General features: G+C 46.6%; 2 protein-coding genes across 2 annotated transcripts in view; one reads left to right on the top strand and one right to left on the bottom strand.

The window, feature by feature from the left end:
* The window catches only part of ACBD6 (acyl-CoA binding domain containing 6), a 157,556-nt gene extending 154,434 nt beyond the window's left edge, over positions 1-3,122 (bottom strand). The window contains exon 1 of the mRNA XM_045026959.1: positions 2,773-3,122. Coding sequence (XP_044882894.1) covers positions 2,773-2,958 — 186 coding nt within the window. The 5' untranslated portion in view covers positions 2,959-3,122. The remainder of the gene's footprint in view (positions 1-2,772) is intronic.
* A 405-nt stretch (positions 3,123-3,527) lies between these two features.
* XPR1 (xenotropic and polytropic retrovirus receptor 1) overlaps positions 3,528-21,257 on the top strand; it is a 306,687-nt gene continuing 288,957 nt past the window's right edge. Inside the window, exons 1-2 of the mRNA XM_045026958.1 lie at positions 3,528-3,636; positions 7,883-7,951. The gene's annotated coding sequence lies outside the window, so the exon portion shown is untranslated. The remainder of the gene's footprint in view (positions 3,637-7,882; positions 7,952-21,257) is intronic.

The following is a 21,257-nucleotide window of genomic DNA, read 5'->3' as shown; positions in this document are numbered from 1 at the left end:
GCTGTTACTGTCATGTTTTTTATGGTGGTGTTGCCTCTTAAATCAAAGCCTTTTGTGACAAGAAATATTGACTTGAAGACAGACAAGGATGTCAAATCAGGGACAGCAAACAGATCTAAGTCAGCACCTTTTGCACACAAGTAATACTATTGTCCACTGGATAATATATTAGCAGCCTATTATGCATATTGATATGACTTTTGTGACTAGAAAGAGGTTGTGTTAAGTACAGCAGTTTTGTCTTAAATCACAAAATCAACCAAAAAATCGAAGTTAACAGGGCTTGATCCTGCAGCAGCTTGCGCTTGCAAGACACCCTCTGACTTTCACTGGAGTGAGTCCCACCTCTGCAATATGTAGGCTCTGTCCTTAACCAGTCCCACTGCGTCTAGGCAATGCGAAACACTGAGTCTTCTATAAGGTTAGTACTAAGAGGATGAGGTAAGAACAGAGTGGAAGCCTTGCCTACAAACATCCTGGACTCTGGAGGCAAGATACTTACAAGATTTTTTTTTTTTTTAAAGTACAGACGAGTCTCATCTTACGCTGAGGTTACGTTCCGCTGTCAGCGCGTAAAGCGAAAAATGTGTATAGTCAAAATTACATTGAGTGTAATGGCGGGAGGAATCGCCCGCACTACAGGAACAGTATTTAAATTGTTATTTTTCTCTTTTTTTGTTTTTGTTTTGTTTTTGCCCACCACACAAAGCTGAATTCGCGCATGTTAAATGCGCATAAGATGAGATTCGCCTGTATATTTGTTCTGTAATTAGTTGCATACACGATATCCCAAAATGATACTGTTAATGCATACGGTCAACAAGACACAGATTATGTTGTTACTCTCTAGGAGCAGTCAAAAGCATCGCACACACCTCTCTGCCAGCAGTCTAAAACCTCAGCTATTGAAACATGTGGTGACTCAATGCAATTAGCAGCTCCCTTTTGCTTGGAACAAATCGAGGGTTTGTGAAAACAATTTCTGAAGAATTTCCTCCTAATAATTTCAAGCTAAACAACATTAAGCACCTCATTTCTCGTCTCACAACTGGCAATGAGAAATCCTCTGGAGCCCAATATCAGATGTCAATGTAACCATAAAGCTGATATACTGTACTGTATTCCCTTTATGACCCAGTGGAGCTATGAAACACTTAAGATAGTATGAGAAGCTCACACTGTGAGTAACGGGACCCTCCTGGACCCTCCAGGGTTTGTTAAATGTTTACACAGGCAGGACTATATACACAGTTGGACAGCATCAACATGGTAACAGCAGCAACTATTTACATGGAAATGCAATAGTAGGTATTTTAGTTATTTCTAATGCAGTAAGCATTTGCCCTAAATAAATAAATAAATAAAAAATCAGTCTACTTATACTCTTCATTTCATCTCACATTCCAATCTGTTCTATTTTCTCATGTTCCCTTCATGATTCTCTGCCATCTGATCATCAACTCCTTAACCTCTCCACAAGATTCCCAGTGCTTGTCTCCTGCTGTCTTGGACAGGCTACCTAGCTATCCAGTCTTCTTTTTAAGCACACTATCTGATCCCTTCACTGCTGCACACTCATCTCCTGCTGATGACTGGCAGTTTCAGTCACACTGGAGGCTCCAGAGAGCAGCTCCTTTCATCCTCTAACACAGCAGTAGTCCCAAACAGAGGCAGTTAGGTTAGCAGTCCCTCCTCATTTCCTGCTCCTTTTACAGTCCAAAGGTTGGACACCTGTAGAAGCAGCAGAAAACACAGAAAAGACCAAGCAACATGTGACCAGCTAGCTCTTCAATGGACTACTTATGTGCTTAAAGCTAAACCTGATTGGGGCCTAAGTCAGTGCCTTAAATCTGATGCAGGTGATGGAACGTCTACTATCTGCTGCGTGGTCTGCAATGAGAAGGGGGGGGGTCTTAATTTAGGTCATGATAGAGAGACATCTGTTATAAAACTACTGTCTCAGTTGGCACTCTCCTTCCATGTTGTCAGTTTCAATACATGGTCTGGTTGAACATGGAAATACCCTCCTATCCTTACAGGTAATTCCCGAAACCACTTGAGAAACGTTGCTGTGGAAAAGTTAGCACTGCCACTGCTCTTTCATTCAAAGGCCCCAGTCCTGCAGTAGGATCCGCATGGGTTGGCCCTTGCTCTCACATGGAGCTCCATTAACTTCAGAGGGTTCTTCACATACACAAGGGTCCTAAAGTAACAAAAGCTAACTTGTGTTCTGCCATCAACTGATGGTGGCTGATCTCCACCTCACACTACATCCAGCCTGAAGTGACAGCTAACACATGGCCCCCACCAGGCTGGACAAAGGTTGAAATACCACCCAGAGCTATGCACAGGCAGCAGTATCAACCCCAAGCATTGAACAGTCATGAGTCAGGCCTCCCCCACAAACAGAACAACAACAAAACCCCACAATATTTCTTTATAACGAGGAAATTCTAAAATAAATAAATGCACAAGAATCCTTGTCCTTTACTTTCCAGCTCCAGGGCCTTTAGGGCGCCGTGGGATCCCGTTTCCCAGCTTCTCTCTGCAAGCACGAGGCCTGAGACCTTTCTAAGGTCTGAGATTCCCTCAGAGCCACGGGGCTCCCGGGCTTTAGGCAGGACCCACGATCTTGGGACACTCGCGGTGCAATGGCGCAGGCGTGGGAGCGCTTAGCAGACCCTGCCTCAGCGTGCCCGGCGCTGGACAGAGGCGGCGAACCGTGAGGGACGCGCTAGAAGGGGGGAGTCACCGCCCCAGCCCGGCCCTTACCTGCTTGTACCTGGCGTACAGGTAGAGGAGCTGCTCCCTGCTGGCCACCTGCATCAGCCCCGGCAGTCGCTCGGCCGCCCGCTCGAACTGCTCCGCCAGAGCCCGGGCCTCCTCCTCCGGCCCGGCCGACTCCTCCCCGGAGCTCGGGTCCCCGCCGCTGTTGCCGGCCGGGAACGGGGAAGCCATGGCCAGCCCGGCCGCCCCCTCCCTCACTGCATCGCGGTCCGTCGGCCGCTCCGTCCCCTCCCGCGGCGGCCCGCCCCTGCCGGTAACTGCAGCGGGGTCCGGGCCAGGGCGCAGGGTGAGCCTCTCCAGGGACTCGGTGCAGCGCTGCTAGCGGCGCGGGCGGAAACGCGGCCACCGAGACAGAGGTTCCGCCGCGCAGGGAGTCTCTGCCCCTGCGTGCGGGAGAGCGGGGGCTGGTGAGGCGCTGAGGGCCCAGGGTGGGGGTTGCTGGTCGTCTTCTGGGATACGGGACAGTGCCTGCTGGTCGGAGCAGGGAGCCCAGGGCAGCAGCCTGCTTGGGACCCTCTGAAACAAATTGGTGGCTTCCTAGTGCACATGTACCTACATAACCACAACCACCCATTAGCACAGCTGGTGCTCTTGAGACTTCAAGATCCTCTTAGCCCTTGAGGTGACATCTCAGTACATGACTATTCACGTAGGTTTTTCTAGAACATTCCGTGCTAATTTTTCCGTCATAAATACACGAAAAGGGAAGAATCTGCCAAAACATTCTAGTAAACTATCTACGTCACGTGATACTGCAGTCTAGAAATGCTATGTGATGCGATCTAGGGTGCACCAAGAGCCCAATTACTACATAAGGGCTGACTGTAAGAAGCTACTTTACACAAACAGGTGACTTCTCACACAAAGGTGGTACCATTTCTATAAATGTTGAGCCAGTCAATTTAAAGAAGATTTAGGGATTTATCATGAGATGCTTTTCCTTAAAAACCTCGCTAAATAAACAGGGCTCTACATTGGGTTAATCTGACACTGTTGATAATATTTGCCAAACACTCATGCATGTTTGAGTGGGACAAGACGCAGTCCAGTGTATAATCTCTGGAGAGCCTCAAGGAGAGAGGATGTGATTATTAGTAATGCCAAACCCAAGCTTACACCGCTGCCATTTAAATATAAATCATAGCCGCCTTTGAGTTCAATGCCCTCTGCAGTTTAGTATAGTGATTAATACAGTATGGTCTCATATTCTCACTATTAACACTGCATGGAATGCCTTTAGTCCTGCATATGATGCCAGACTTGTTTTGAAATTGGAAAAGAAAAACCTTCTATATAAAAGACACCCTCAAGCAGCTTCTCCTTTGAATTCAGGTTTTGTTTTGAGAACAATGTTTCACATAACTTAATACAAGTAGAAACATTTGCACAACATTTTTTAAATTTCATTACAGGTTTTTTTTAATTATCTTTTTTGTAATTTAAACTTTCCCCAGGAGCTCTAGTATCTAGAATTGAAATGCAACAGCATCCTTCTAGGGCAGGAGAAAGAGAAACTGACCCCAAAAAAGGTGAAACTTGCCAAGCTAGTTTCACTGTCTCAACTAAGTGAAATGCAAAAGATAAACAGTACTACCAACAATGGATTAGCAAATTTTAATAATCTAAAGTATTATTAGTAACACAGGGAAGGATTTAGGCCAACATTTTCAAAAGTGAAGTGATTTTGATGTCCAAGTTGAGTCACCCTAAAGGACCCTGATTTTCTGGAAGTGCTAAATCCCCCTCCCTCTCTGAAAATCAAGCCCCTTTAAAGTCAAAATCTGAGGAGGCACCCAGAATTGCTAATCATTTTACAAAGTCTTGGCCTATTTATTTTCTAATATATACATTTCATCTTGACTGTTTCCCTTTAACAAAGTAGACATCTTACAGAGGTGAGGTCCATTAATAAAGGAAGAAGAGGCAGCTGGGTTTTGGAAGCAGGATAGTCCCCTGGATACCCTGGCTCAGGTGCAGTTATTCTCATGATCATTTAGGGGCAGATCCATAGCTATGGTGCTAGTGCTAGTGGTTCCCTGTTAGTGGAATTTTAGTACACATTTTTTCTTCCCCTCTCATTGCCAGTCCTGAGTTTTAGTCATATTTCAGGCTCTTCAAACCAACACATCCCTCTTCAGGAGAGGCCAGGGCTCTTTTTCATGGCCAACATCCAGCTAGAGGCACACTGCCTGGGGAAGCCCTTCTGCTTCTCCCACAGGATGGCAAGTTTGCTCTTCTCAATGAGGAGGATGTTCAAGTTTTGGATCATGCTCCAGGATACAGCCCTTCCAGGCCCCATTGTTGTTGAGACTAATAACAGCATTATCCTTCAAGCCAATTTGGCACCAGATAAGAAACTCTAGGAGATCTCCTCTGTCAGTTAACTCAACAGATGAGGAGATAGAAATGGGTCATGGTTCAGAACTATTCAAATGGTATCTGATTTCATCTGCATCTTTTTACTATGCTTATTTAAAGCAAAGTAACTAATGGTTAGAGCAGGGGATTAGGTCTCAAAGGATACCAGGTTCTAATCTGCTGCTACTACAGACTTTGCTGTGAAACTTTGGGCAAGGCACTTCAGCTCATACTTTCAAACTTAGATCCATATTCAGGCCTCGAAATGGAAAAAGAAATGGCCTGAAGTCAAGGGGAGCCACATGTGCCTCTGAAAATCAGGCCACTTCTCTTTAGGGGGCTAAATATGAATTTAGATGCTTAGCACGGATACACCTATGTTTGAACATTTGGGGTAAAAACAGTGAGATACACAGGTCCATCCAAATGAATGCAAATTAACCTTTCTTTTATTCCACACCATTAAGGTTTCTGTAGACACCATATATATATATTTTTTTAATGTTAGAAATATTTTCAAGATGTTCTAAAAATTGTCATTGGGACTATATTTTGCATCCTTCCACCTAGAAAGCCATCTGCCTTATTTATCTTGGCCTCAACTGTGCAGAACACAGAGGGAGAGAAAAATTATAACCAACATATTAAAAAATGACCCATATTGTAGAGCTGGTTAGAAAGCCAAAATATTTCCCATGATAAATTTTAAACAAAAAAATCTTTGTTAGAAAATGTTTGGTCAAAACATGCTCGTGGCCTCAGGGGAAGATTTGAACTGATTCAAAATAACAATTTTCACTTCAACTCGACATTTTGACTTAAAATCAGATTTTATTTTTTTAAACTGAAAAAGTGAAACAAAACAACATTTTAAGTTAAAATGAAAATGGCAAAATAAGAAATTTGAAAGGAAAATTTTTATTTTGAAATAGGGTGACCAGACAGCAAGTATGAAAAATCAGGACAGGGTGTGGGGGGTAATAGGAGCCTATATAAGAAAAAGACCCAAAAATCGGGACTGTCCCTATAAAATCGGGACATCTGGTCACCCTATTTTGAAATTTCCCACAGGAAAACTAAGTTTATTTGGCCAGACTGATATTTTCCCATGAAAATTTTCATTTTTGAGGAAAGCTTATTTTTTGGTGGGAAAACTTCTTACATGAAAATTTTCACCAGTTCTAATAACTAACACGTATATAGTTATCACGACTTTGTACTGATATGTTGGGACCTACTGGGACTAGACCAGGGGTTCTCAAACTTTTGTACTGGTGAGTCCTTTCACACAGCAAGCCTCTGAGTGCGACCCCCCCTTATAAATTAAAAACACTTTTAAAGAATATTTCACAGTATTGTAAATGCTGGAGTCTGGGGTGGAGGCTGACAGCTCGCATCCCCCCATGTAATAACCTCACGACCCCCAGTTTGAGAACTTCTGGGCTAGAAGGACAGAGCTGGCTCTACAGTTTTCGCCGCCCCAAGCAGCGCGCTGAATTGCCGCCGGACGGCAGGGGCAGTCATGTGCCCTTAGGGCGGCAGGTGCGTTTCTGCGGCGGCGACAATTCGGCGGCAGCTTCTATGTTTAGCTGAAGCCACCGCGGACAGCTAAACATAGAAGCTGCCGCCAAATTGCTGCCACCGCAGAAACACACGTGCCGCCCTAAGGGCACAAGGACTGCCCCCGCCGTCCGGGGCGGCAATTCGGCGCGCTGCTTGGGGACAAAACAACAGGGACTGCCGCCGCTTTCAGATTGCCACCCCAAGCACCAGCTTGGAATGCTGGTGCCTGGAGCCGGCCCTGTAGAAGGACATGCTGTGTGTTTCACTTGAACACTGGGGACCTCCCTTTTCCAATGCTCTACAGCTTCAGTTCTAATCTAAACAGGTTGTGAGATATTAGACCTTAAACATCTCACTAGAGGAAGACTGAATATTGCCCAAGAAAATTCCACCTGTGGAGGAAAAGGAAATATTTTTGTGTCAGGTTGATTTTTAAAAGGCAGCCATTTGAAGCAGAACTAAGAGGTTTGAAATGTTAAAAGTAGTCCTACCAGAGACAGATCATCATGCAAAGAGCATCTGAGGAGCATGATAACTATAATTGATTACAGGTCTCTGCAGTGTCACTTGCCCTCACCATCACATATGTAGTATAGCTATTGTTTCTCTTTATCCTTTACTACACTACGCTGTATGAAGAGCGAATAGCAAAACCTATAATTAAGGTAACAACACGTTTTTGGTGGGGGGAGTGGAGTTAGAATAGCAGGGGATGCTGTGGCAGGACTGGGTGACACTGGAACGGTTTTGTGTTTTAAATGAGGCATAACTGGGATATCAGGGGATCCTGCAGCTCTCATATGGGTTGAACCACTCATACCTTTCCTCAAACTGTCCCCTGACAAACTTCCAGCTCTGGGTGATCCTTAGCACCCAGAAACCCAATAAGGAGGAAAAAATCAGCAGGATGGGCTAAATCCTCTCTCAGAGAGTCTGTCAGGCTTAGGTCAGGGTAGTGTAGTTAGTCCCCTGGATAGGATGTCCCACTGTCCTGTTACCTGGTCGTCTGGGAAACCCTCAGCCCTTTTGTGATGCTAAGTGGGTGATGGTTCTGGAGCTAGCTGAGCGGGGGTGGGGGTGGAGAAGAGGAGATCAGGAAGGGCTGAGGACTGCCTGGCTCTTCCCACATTTTTAAAAATTAGGTGACACCACATTTAAAAATTGTTCTTTGTAGATCAAGGCACTGATACCTGTGAAGTGGCCAGAAGAGCGTGACAGGACAGACACATGGATAGGATACAAGGTAAGGGAGAGCTTTTTCAGCTCTAAGGCATGTTGAAGGGGAAATGAATGGCTGTTACCAATCAAATACTAAGAGCATTGATACTCTGGAGAGAGTAGAACTACGGACTGTTATTAGAAGAAATTCAGACAAGTGGGGAAGAGCAGAGGTGCTGGAACAATTTTTATACTGGGGGTGTACTGATCATGGAAACTATGTATTTAGTGTTTGTTATTACTACTTAAAGCCAGACAGTGTGGCAGTAGTTCCAGTACCACTGGGAGGACTGAGATAGAAAAGGTCCGTGCGCAGAACAGGGTTTGCTCTCAGGGGCTTCAGAGGGGGAATACATCTGCTAACTTCTTTCTGTTAGCTTAATTTGCCCCTTTTTTGTTGTTGTTCTCCCTTATAATAAAAACACCCAGGATGGAGATGATGAACTACTACATTACACTCAATATCAAATATACCATTACCTGCCTTAGAGTTATTGACAATTCAGAGAGAGCGAACCTGATATGCTTATGGGTCAGTGTAGATTTCAGTCTTGGAGATGTATTCTAGAAGTCTCATCCTGTCACTGGTGAAACATCCGTGGAGCTTCTAAAAGTTATAGATGGAAACTTTCTAACACAAAAAGTATTGCAACCAACCAAGGGCAACTCTGTATTAGACCTCAATCTGGTGGATAAAGATGAATTGATCACGGCGGTATCAATTAATTGTTGCTTAGGTACAAGTGATCACAATCTAAATCCATCTGCTATGTGCAAACAGAATATATTCCTGACCTGTAATACATATCGTTAGTGCTTTAAAAAGGCCAGTTTCTCAAAGCTGAATGTAATTATTGGTGTGAGTTGCTCCCGGTGTGGTGCTCTGCTCTGTTCAATGTTGATATCAATTGGCTGTGTGCATGTTCCCTCTGTGTGCTGTCCCAGCTCTGCGCAAATAGCTGACACAGCAGACCCCGAGAGAACCCTCAATGACCACAGACTCTAGTAAGATACGAAGGCATGTTGGCCAGGTTTATTGTCGAAGAGAAACACAGTCTCCAGCTCTCCGGCATAAAAGTCCAAGGTGCTGCTGAGGTGTGGCTAGCTAGTAGTACTTATATGCTCCCTGACAATGGACTCAGCTCAGTCAATGGCGGGACTTTCCACTGCCCCCTAGGCCGGACAAAGACATCAACTCAGAGGAGCATTCTTATACAGAGATACAAACAAGTCACACATCACTCCTGACGAATTGAGGTGCAACCCCTCTACGTAGCAAAGTACAATCCCTCTATGTAGTAAGGTGCCACCTCTCACCTTATACATGTTGGTTCAAACAAAACAGCTCTATCCATCTTATTACCCTTTAGGCCCTGTCATTGGGATGGGTCAGCTTGTTCCTTGTTATCTGTGTGGAGTGTACAAACGTTCTGATATCTGGTGTCCAGTACCTTTTAGGTATGTCTCTTTTTGCAGCATCAGCTCTTTCCTTGCCAGCTTCTGTGAGCAGGGCCTGCCTCTGGCTCACAGCTTAACTTTGCTTTATGTTAGCAAAGTCTTGACCATTATTTTAGTTCAGGCCTTAGGCCTCACACCAGGCCTCTGATACCAAGGTTTATATCTCAGGGCCTCCTCTTACTACATTTATAAGCAAAAATTTAAATATAAAAATGTTGATGGTAATTGGGAAATTGAACATTTGGGAAAAAAACATTCTTAATAAAATAACATCGCAGTCTTGAAAGAAAGCTTGTTTGGTTAATCAACCATCCTGCTTAAGAAGGTGGGTAAAAGCAGTAATAAAAAATAAAAATACAGGATATAACAAATGGAACGATAGAGAAGCTGATAGAAATGAATGCAAATTGGCAGTTCGGAAATGCAGACAATTGATAAAGGAAGCTAAATGTATCAATGAAAAAAAATTGTGGCCTGTAGGATTAAGGACAACAAGAAGGAATTATTTAAATATATCAGGAACATGCAAAAGGAGAATCTAAGCAATAATATAGGTATGATACTAGACAAGGATGGTAAAATTATTAATTCCAGTACAGAAAAGGCAGAAATAGCTATTATCCAGGAGGGTAAGGAATAGTGTCCCTAGCCCCTGTTTGTCAGAGTGTGGTGATGGATGGCAGGAGAGAGATCACTTGATCATTACCTGTTAGGTTCACTCCCTCTGGGGTACCTGGTATTGGCCACTGTCGGTAGACAGGATACTGGGCTGGATGGACCTTTGGTCTGACCCAGTACGGCCGTTCTTATGTTCTTAAGTATTCAATAAATATTTCAGTTCTGTATTCAGAAAGAAGCAACATGATATATTTATATCATATAGTGATAATGAAATACTTTCTGTTCCATAAGTAACTGGTGAAGATGTTAAATAGCAACTGCATTCCAACTGGTGTGGCTTATCGTCTTCAACTTTGACCTGATCCTACAACACGACACTGCTACAGACTGCTGCTTCTGGCCTTAACCCCCTAGACTGAACTCAGACCACATTCTTGAGTCCCTTCCTACCCAGGCCTTGGCTTCAACCTGCACCTCCATATCCAGAGTCCTGACAAAGAGTTTACAATCTACGTAGACAAGACAGGCAAAGGATGGGGAAAAGGAAGTATTATCTCCATTGTACAGATGCAAAACTGAGGCCCAGAGAGATTGAGTTACCTTAGGTCACACAAGAAGTCTGTTATAGCCTTAATAACTGAACCTAGGTCTCTCGAGTCCCAATCCAGGGCTTTAACCACAAGGCTACCCTTCCTTTTTAGTATACTGGGCATATCTGACGTCCTGGTATGAATGGAATAAAGATACCTGCTGTGAAGGAATGAATAGAGAGGGCCTGGTCCTGTGTTCCTTGCACACTCAACTCCTATTGACTGCAAGTCAAACAATGATTGATATCTTAGCAAGGTTCCTTTTTCAATTCAGGAAATATCCTTTGTGTTCCATGACTCCAAATCTTAGAATTAAAGAGCAGATTCTACTGGGTCACACAAAGGACCAGACATATTAATTCAGCAGCACTCCCCAGTCTCTAGGGGAGTTTGTGTCCACTGGGAGCTTTGCCATTGACTTTAGACCCGCTAACTCTTACTTCCCGTTGTTTATTTGTATTGAAATCGTGGCAAATAGACACAGTATGAACTCACATTTTACTTGAATTTGGGCCTCTCAAAAAATGGAGAACTAATTGTTCTGGCTTGAGCTAGGCATTGTGGAGTAGGCACTTCATAAACTTCCCACAACCAACTCTGTCCAGACCTGAAGACCCCCATTCCTATCCTAATCCTAGGCCTCTACTGAGCAGGATCTGCCAGGTGTGGCACATACGAGTTTGTGGCAGGGTGGGATTGAAGTCTGGATAAACATCCAATAGTGTCCACTTTTCACTTCTGAATTAATGCTTTGTTCCGTAACGAATGGGCATAGAGCTTTTCTTGCCCGAGTTTGATACTTATAGCTCTGTCAAAGAAAAATCACATTTTATATGAATATTTTCCCCGTTCCTTATTAAGTTTTCTCCCTCTGTCATGCACACACATACACAGGTCTGAGATCTGGCTGTAGTGACAAACAGTTATCCATCACATCAAAAATACAACACTTAGCCTGGCTCCCGTGCTCTTATGAATGTGCACAGAGCATTGCATGCATCTGGATGTGATAGGGTCACCTGGCGTGATGCCCTTGACTCAGTTTTATAACTTTTCACTGCTTAGCAGCTGATCAATAATAATTTAACTGAGCACTTTTATGAAGAGGCCAGAATCATCTTTGAGAAATGGAAGATTAATTTTCAATGCAAATTTGATACCCAAATTCCCAAACTGGTCATTGCCTTGTCTAAAGCAGGGCTCCTCCGACATTTGCTTGCTTTTTAAGATAGAGATCTTATTACAGTTAATAAACATTTACATTACGGTAGCACCCTGTAGCGGGGCAGTTACCCCGCTCCTGGGAGAAAAGGTATAGAGGATTGGGGGTTCCCCTGGGAGGGGAGACCCAAAGTGCAGGTGTACTGCTGGGGCAGAACCCCAAGGTAAAGGGCACTGGGGTGCAGGAGGGACACAGGGGCCTGAGGCAGGCGAGAGACCTGCCAGCAGAGGGCGCTCCAGAGCTGGAATTGAGTTAATTCCCAAGGCAACCAGCAAGAGGTGCCGCACCGGTAAGTGCTCGACTTGCTACATGTGGTGGAGAATGTGAGCATAGATGGTGACCCCGATACAAGGGGCAGGGATGGGACTGGGACTATTGCCGGGCAGAGGAGAGAGAGACAATGGATCCCGGCTATACTGGGGCTTTCTTTGCGGAGGCCCCTGGTGTTATCCAGGATTGGGGTCAGGCGTCAGCACCCCAGCAGAAGGGGGCTGACAAAGCACATGGGCGAAGGGGATTCCTGCTGCAAAGGATCCGGGAGACACAAGAGGGACTCTGGGAGGTGCAGTGGGCCCTCCAGGAACAATTGGGGCAGAGGCGGAAGGGCAGCGGGCCCTTCTAAGACTGGTGAGGCGAGAGATCAAGAAGAACCGCTGAAAGCCGCTGCAGGGCCCAGAGGCTGGGCGTGTAATGCAGGGCTTGTCACACCTGTATAAGGCGTGGACATTTAAAAAGGGATTGTCCCTACTGGGATGGGGGCAGGGCGCCTCACCCCGAGCAGGGACAGAGAAAGTCCCTAAGATAGCCCACCTGGGGAGGTAACCCAGGGGGCTGAGGATGTGCTGGGCCTGCGGGCAACATGGACACATACAGTGGGCATACCCAGGCCTGAGGTGGAGGGTCCAGGTTAGCCCCAGTGAGAGGGCGGGACCCCAGAAGGACCACAAGAGACCCAAGACAGCGAGGAGGCAGGGAGCCTGCTGGGGCTGCCATGCACTGGGCCACATTAGGAGGCACTGCCCCCTCAAGGGAACGGAGGGGCCACAGAAGGATGTGTCTGGGGGCCCGGAAGGGTCAAAAGGATCAAGGCTGCACTGATGATGGCTGACCAGCCAACAAGCCGCCAACAGAAGGTGGCGGAAGCAGCAACCAGGATGGAGGGGACCCAGCAGGAGGTCGGGACCCAGACCATCGCCGGGCAGGTCTCAAATAAAGAAAGTGTGACAGAGTGGGCCTAGCAAGAGGCTGGGACCCAGGTGGTTAATGAACAGGCCACAACATGGACCCAGACCCTAAAAGAGGAGGGTCAGGGGGATGCTGACCTGCGGGCATGGCTGGAGGCAGCGGAGCAGGCCTGCCGGAAGGCGGAGGCACACACCTGGGATATGGCCCGAGGCTGGGAGGCTTCGGAGATGGGGAGGGCAGCCCTGGAGGGGCCACTACTGGGAGCCCAAGCTAAGAGGCCCCCCTACCTCCAGGGGTGGGGATTTTGAGGCAGGATGTGTGTAGCAGGGCAGTTACCCCACTCCTGGGAGAAAAAGTATAGAGGGTTGGGGGTTCCCCTGGGAGGGGAGGCCCAAAGTGTGGGGGTACTGCTGGTGTTAGAGTGCTCCAGAGCTGGCATTGAGCTAATTTCCACGGCAACCAGCAGGAGATGCCATGCCAGTGAGTGCTCGACTTGCTACACACCCAAAGGCACACCAGGCCCACTCTGCTGAGTGCTGTACAAAGAGTTATCTCCTCTCCCAGTCCTGATTTCACACTTCCCTGCAACAAGCAATAGTCACATGTAAAAACAACTATAAAGGTGCTGTTATGGAGAAAATCAAGTAATTTAATGCAATGTTGCAACTTGGTTATGCCCTTGTCATGGAGTGTCCACCCCACATAAGGCCTGATGGGGTAAATTAGACCAGTTAGGCTTAGGCTGCACCAGGTGGAAACCCAGGGAATGCTAGGGCCTAATTGCTGATGCAGTCCATCTTGGGGAGGAGCTGTGCAAGATCTTTAGAGAGAGGAAGTTGGTATGCTGCATGGGGGATGCCTTCAGTCATTCTCCTGGATGCTAGAGGGAAGAGTAGGACGCTGTAAGGACAGTAGGAAGTATTCCAGGGAAAAAGCAGTGACGGCTGGGAGAGTAAAAGCCAAGAGCTGCTAAGCTATGAAGAAGAAAGCACTGCAGTTCCCAGTGCATGAGGGGGGCCCGGGCCATGAAGGGAGGGAGTGGAACGACACACTGAGTAACCATAGGAAGGGGTGGCAGAGATAATTTGCCAGATAAGCCACAAGGAGGCACTGCTGAATGTTGAACAGAGTAAGCCATGTCACAATCCCCCATTGTATATTTGCAGCAGAGCTGACTGGAAAATCTCTTATTCTTGAACAAAAAAGTTGCAGTAAAAACACTGACATTTTTCTTTAAAAGCCTTTTGGTTTTCATTAAAAACAAACAAAACCCAAAACTTTTTCAATTTTCAAACTAGAACATTTCAGGGGGGTGTATTTTTTTATTTTTATTTTTACACACACACACTTACTTTTCACTGGAAAAACATTTCAAATGAAAATCTCTAATCTGCATGGCTTGTTTCTTCTCCCTGGGCACAGGACTGCATATGATTATTTCTCCTCCTCTTGTTGCCTGCAGCTCCCAGTGCTGTATTCTTTCCAGGCCACCTTGTTTGTTTGCTGCCCCTCCTGTTTTGGTGTCAAGTTTGGCCACAGTTGAATTCACTTCAGAGAAGCAAAGGAACACACAAAGCAGAGTTCAGGGAGGAGCTTGGGTTTTGAGTTCAATTGATCCAAAAAGCTTCTAGAACTCCAAAGAGTCTGGGACCAGGTGACAGCTTCCAAGCTAGGTGCTTCATTGTTGTCAGAGCAACTGCTCCTGACACTGTCAGGTACAGCAAGCAGCTCAATGTACTCACCTGCACCAGCACACTGGCCTCAACTTCCTGTGCCTGTTCACTGAGGACAGTCACTGCGTGCACTGCAGTCCATCGTCTGTATAGTGGAGTCACTGACTGTATGTGTGACATATTCCTGTGGCAGCACATATATGTATAACCCATCTGTATGCCAGTGTAACCCTTCTGCCCCTCTGAGTTGGCAGCAACAAGGGCCGGGTTCAGTATCCAGGGGTTCTGTTTCAATAACACAATGCAAAACCGGCTCGAGCCCCCACCCAGTGACCTGGGACAATTACCTACTACCCCCCCAGGCGCCTCTAGGAGGCAATACTTCCCCACTCGCAAGCACAGAGTCCGAGTGTAGCAAAATCCTTTTAATAAAGGAGGGAAACAATGCGGCATCACGTTGGAGAGACACCACAAACAGGACTATACACAAACCATAAGCAAAAAACCCACCTCCAAGTACATTTGGCACTGTCCTTTCCCCCTTAGGGTCTTGAGTCCAATCACCCCAAAGTCCAACAACCCAAGAGTCTCTGTCTCTGGTCAGTGCCACCCCAGAGTTCAAAAGTTTATCTGCCGAGTTTTACCCCCCCAGCCTGGGTGGAAATGGGGGGGCACACACAGGGTGTTAAGGGACACCTTACGTGGGCCAGGGTCGACTGCCCCGCTTCTCCGTGGAGTTCTGCTGCAGCTTTCACCACGACTGGCTCCACTCCATCAGCTGTGCCGCTCCTCCAGCCAACCCATGAACCGCATCAGCCATCCCCACGAACCGCTCCACACTGCTCACTGTTCCACAGGCTGCACCAACGTGCTGCAGACTGCTCCGCTCTGCCAGCTGCTTAGCGATCAATCTTCAGGCTCCCCCACTCAGTGATCTCAGCTCAGTAAGCTTAGCTCTTTTAGTGATTTCAGCTCTTAGTGGTTTCAACTTGTAGTAGAGGAGCCCCAGTGCCACCTTGGCCCCAACGTGAATTCAGGTCAGCAGCCTCCAGATGGACTCCTAAAGGATTCAAAATTAGCTCTGCTCTTTAACAGTGGAGAGAGGAGGATGTGCAATTGGTGTTCCAGGCCCTCAAAAGGGGCCCATACCATCAGGTACACACACCAGTCCCCAGCCTCTCTCCCTTCACTGGGTTTTGGAACCCATGTCCCTTGTCTAGCAAGTACTATTTAATGTAGGTTGAGTCATTTCTGTCATAAAGCAGTCTCATAGTTCCTCATTCACATAATTAAGGTAACAGCACTTTTTTTCCTTCCTGCCCCAATAACAAAGAAATTGGGGATTCCACAGTGTGAAAATAACCATCCCATGCTGCTGTGTGTTATGCTAAGTGGAGTGGGTTTACCAATGCAAATGCACATTCCTAAAATTCCTTTGCCCACTCCTCATAATGTACCACCAGATGTCAGGGTAGATCTCATCCTGACTCTGCTTACATCAGTGTCACAGCAGCACCATAACGGAAAGCACAGTGTGAGGGAGAGGAATTGATCTCCAACCCATCCATTCCACAAGAAGGAAACGTGGAACAAATTCTTCTCCAGTGGCCTGCGTACCCCCTTGGAACGGCTTTCTGCTGGTTCTCTTACAATCCCCTGAGAAGAGCTACCAGGCAGGAAAGTGGCTCCAGCCCGTGGTCATGTGAGTGATAACATTACACTTATGTGAGACGCACAGACATGTACCTCTAACTGTCTATGAGGAAGCAAAGCTCCCAGGGAACAACCAGCCTCTCCCACAGATCGCACAGCACCGAGCCTGCACTCAGTGGATCTCTCCAAAGGGTCCTGCTGGCTGATTCCCAACAGACAGCCCCTAAGGAACTGCTGAGAAGCTCCCCAGGGGCCATCACCGAGGAACTAAAGCACTTTCCCCCAACATACTTCCAGATTGCTAGATGGTTGGCAGCAACCTCTGGACCAATGGGCTGTTCCAAACAGACTGAGGGAGGCAGCTTTTAATTAAATTTAAAAGCATTAAAAAACCCTCTAGGCTTGGGGGTAGGGAGGCCTCTGCTTGGGCCTGAGGCAGCTGGGCCTGGCCTGTGTGCCAGCTGAGAGCAGGGAGACAGCACTCTACACAGTTCTCTGGGGCTGGGGGAGGCCAAGTACAGAGTGAGAACAGAGCCGATGAATATATTATAGGGCCGCCATGAGATGGCTGGAGCTTTATAATGTATTTATGAGGGTTCCCAGGCAGCCTCTTTCTGCAGGCATAAAGTGCCTTCGTTCCCTGGTTGATGATACAGAGGACAGCTCCTTGCACCCCCCAGGCAGCTCATCAGAGTACTTCATAGTGATCAGAGATGACAACTGGGGAGCCCTTATGAATACATAACAGAGGGTAGCAAATGACAATATTTTTCTTCTGTTACCTCTTCTGACTCCCCACTCCTGTCTGGGTCTGTGCTTCTTGGCTGAGCTTTCACTTTCCTTCTCCAGTGCTGATCCACTCTCCATCCCACCTCGCTGCCAGCTTTGTCTCCTTGCCTTTGGCCAGCTCAGCCAGCACTGGGGTCATCATATTCAGTGGCAGCCTGCAACGGAGTTCAGTCATTGTTGGGGCGCCTCCTTGTGGCTGTGGATTAGCTCCTTTCAGCTCAGACACCCCCTTCCAATGGCTGCTCACATTGTATTCCCTCCTCACTCTCCAGGACTCACACTACTCCGTCTTTGTGACTCAGCACTCTGGCCAGGTTACTGTACAGTCCTCCTCTTCTGGGATTTCAAAGTCAGTCTGGATCAGCTGTCCATATGCTGTTCCAGATAGTATTCCACCCCACAGCCAGGTCCTGTGCCACTTTCCCAGCAGATGGTAAGGGAACCCGGGCCTGCCCACTACTCTGGCTTCCAGCCCAGCAACCCTATATCTAGTAGCAACTACAGTTTGCTTGCCACCAGTCAGATCCTGTTGTTATTTCCCTGGACTCCTTCCTACTTCCCTTTTCTGTCTTCTTGCCCTCCCCCCAGGTTTAGTGGCTCAAATCCCCTCCTCCCAGGGACTAACTGTAAATATATCCCCTCTGATTTCTTGCCAGGCTCTGTAGCCCTGAAAGTAAACCTCCTTTCTCCCAGGGGCTGACTGCAGACTACTTCCCCTATAGCTCCACCCTGCCCCCCCGCTTCATCCCTTTATACAAGCTCAACCTGCTCTTTCCCAGCTGAACTTCATCTTCCATTAGGCTTTATTGGTCTCTGGCTCTCCTCCAGGTGTAGCATATAAGGTTAATTGACCTAATTTAACCTGCTCTGGCTTGTGTGGGGTGGATACCCCATCACACAGCCACAACTTATTTGACTATTTGCTTTTCAGGAGTTAAATTTGACCAAAGGGGCATATGCCAGACAAGACATTTTTGTTGCTGAGGGCACTGATCCTCCTGCTGGTTTAGCTGTAATTGCAGAGCCTCCTTCCTAAAATGATCATGTTGGCGGTTTGTAATATGCTAACCTGAAGGGATAAAATGAATCCAGCTTTTTAACCAGTTGCTATTTCATTTGTCAATAGAAAATGCAGCTTCCAAAGTATTTTTCCACCAAAAGATACTTGCACACCCTCATGAAATATATGCCACTTTTGCTGCTTATTATAAGAACATCTATATCTCAGATACTATAAGCTCTGAAATTATTCAAAAATAAGTGAAGGGGCAGGCTTGCCAAAGAACGACTTAGAAACTTCAGACCAAAAAAACACCGAAGAAGAAATTTTAGTGGCAGTAGCAAGTATGAAAAGTTGTAAAACTCCAGGACCTCCTAGCTTTCCAGCGGAATGTTACAAGGTATTTAACAAGGGACTAGATGGCCCATAGGGGAGGTATTACCAGCAATGCTATTCTATTGTGGGAGGAACTTCCACAACCTGTGAAAGCAGCTACTATTGTTCTCCCAGAAGTTGGAAAAGACCTTAACTTATGCAGCTCTTATAGACCCATGTAGCTGCTGAACCATGACAAAGATTTTAGCAAAAATACTAGCTGGCTGGTTGCAGTCTGTGCTCTCATTTTCTACAAACCCAGATCAAACTGGATTCATTAAGGATAAACGAGTGTCAGACAATATTCAGAGAGAACTTGGAATCACCCATAATATCAGATTTTTAAAAAAACTATTAATTTTGTTATCACTAGCTTCAGAGAAAGCCGTTGATAGACTAGAGTGGAATGGTCTGTTTCAAGCCCCTGTCCCATATGAACATTGGCTCCCTGTTCCTTAAATGGATAACTGCTCTTTGCACCAGTCCAAAAGCAGCTGTGCGAGTTAATGGGGTTAAATGGGCTCTTCAATCTAGTAGGGAAAGCTATAACAGGATCCAATGGCTGGAAGCTGAAGCTAGACAAATTCAGACTGGAAATAAGGCGTAAATTTTAAACTGTGAGTAATGAAGCATTGGAACAATTTACCCAGGGTCATGGTGGATTCTCCATCACTAGCAATTTCTAAATCAAGATTGGATGTTTTTCTAAAAGAGATGGGGTAGGAATTACCTTGGGGTAGTACTATGGCCCATTTTATTCAGGAAGTCAGACTACATAATCACAATGGTTCCTTCTGGCCTTGGAATCAATGAATCTCCCCTGTTTGAAGTACCCAGAAGGACTAGGCAGGCAGGAAAGTCCATTGTCTCCTTCCCTTTTTGCACTGGCCGTGGAGTCTTTTGCACAGAGGACATGGGAAAATCGATCACAAGAATAAAGCTAGCAGGAACATATCAGAACCTAGCTTTATACGCAGACGATGTAACATTATTGTTATCTAAACCAAACATTTCCTAAAAATTAGTTTCTAAAAAAAATCCATGATTTTTGGAAAGCATCTTGATTTAAAGTCAATTATGTCAAATCCAAAATGTCCACTATAAATTTGTCAGACTCTGAGGAGTCACTCCACCAGAAAATATTTGGGTGCAGATGGGCAACAAATTCTGTCACACACCTGGGAATTCAGATCTCAAACAACCTAGAAGAGCTCTATGATTTAAATATCAAGCCACAGCCTCAGTAAATGAAAAAAGGTCTGGAGCGCTGGGGGAAGGATGTAATTTCTTGCATGGGAAGAACAGCCTCAGTCACAATGAATGTTTTGCCACAGAGATCTTTCCTGTTTCAAAACCTTTTTGTGATCATCCCAGATCAAACCCTAGCAGGAATACAGAGGACGTTGTTAGAATGTATATGGAAAAAGAAAAGACCAAGAGTTAGTGTGGACTGATCCATTAAACAGGGTGGACTAGCTCAGCATTTCTCAAATGCGGCCATCAGGGGCTTTTCTTGTGGCCACAGCCTCCTGGGCTGTTATTGGGGTGGGGGAGTAGAGGCCTCTCCCTGTTGCTCCTGGATGCACTGCCTTGGTGTTGGTTTCTGGGGCTGCCAGCAGTAGTTGGGCCCTGCTCCCCCTGTGGAGACACCTGGGGCACAATGCTGGAGGACCAGGCACCCGGTGAGTTCCCCACCTTCCCTGGGGTGATGGGGTTCAAGCTTTAGGCTTCAGTCCTGGGGTGGCAGGGCAGAGGAGCGGCAGGCTCTGGCCACAGGGCTTTGGGCTCCAGTTCTCCCCCCCCCCACCCCTACCTCCACCCACCCCTTTGCCCCTGTGGCTGCAAGAAAAGCCCCTGGTGGCCGTATTTGAGAAACAGTGACCTAGAGGCTCCAACTGAGATCGGGGCCCCATTGTGCCAAATGCTGTACAGACCGATGGTAAGAGACATTCCCTGCCCTGAAGAACTTACACTCTAATAGACGAGACAAATGAAGGTGAAACAGAGCCACAAAGATTCACCCAAGGGTGGGGCAGAGCCAGGAATTAGAACCCAGCTCTCCTCCTGAGTCTCAGTTCAGTGCTCTATGCACTAGGCCATGCTCCTTCTCTTTAATGATACAGATCATCAACATCAAGCACTGGTTTATTGAGCAGAAGCCAGCTCAATGTTTCCTTAAGGACAGCTAGCATTCTGTCATCCCTAAGGGAGGCACTGACAGGCTCAGTCTCTGACAGTAGAGGCAACCGTTCCCCACTGGCCTTAACCAACCAGGAAGGAAATGGGTCCACATCCTGAGTTCTCTCAACCTCTCTTGTGCCTCCCTGAGCAAAGCCAGCCAACACTCAACTAGAGAAGACTGGGCATTTGTTTCCTCAAGCTATCGTTCTGTTCCAACAGACCCACCCAGATAGCTCAGCATGAATCAGAGTAATTTCATCTGCAGAATGACAGGACATTTCCTCATAGCAGGAGGGACACAGATAAGCCACCATGTGGCAGCAGTGAGGCAGAACCAAGTTGTCTGCCACCAGGCCCCACTTTCCCATCTCAGCTTTTGTGTAGGCTGCAGTATAAGCAAAGGGATTTTTCTTTGCCTTCCACACAGTTCTGGCCCAAGAGCTTAAGGAATCTTTGTGTCACCCCAGTCACCTTTGGCATGAGACTTCCCCCACTGGCACTCAAGCTGTCCGCCCTCCTGCTTCATTTGTTGCAAGCCTGGGTAGGTTGGCTGCAATAGGATTGCAATTAGGTACCAATATGGC

Source organism: Mauremys mutica, chromosome 8 (genome assembly GCF_020497125.1).
Source record: "Mauremys mutica isolate MM-2020 ecotype Southern chromosome 8, ASM2049712v1, whole genome shotgun sequence".
NCBI classification, from domain to species: Eukaryota; Metazoa; Chordata; order Testudines; family Geoemydidae; genus Mauremys; species Mauremys mutica.
The sequence above is the reverse complement of the archived record's forward strand: the minus strand, read 5'-3'. Positions and strand labels throughout refer to the sequence as shown.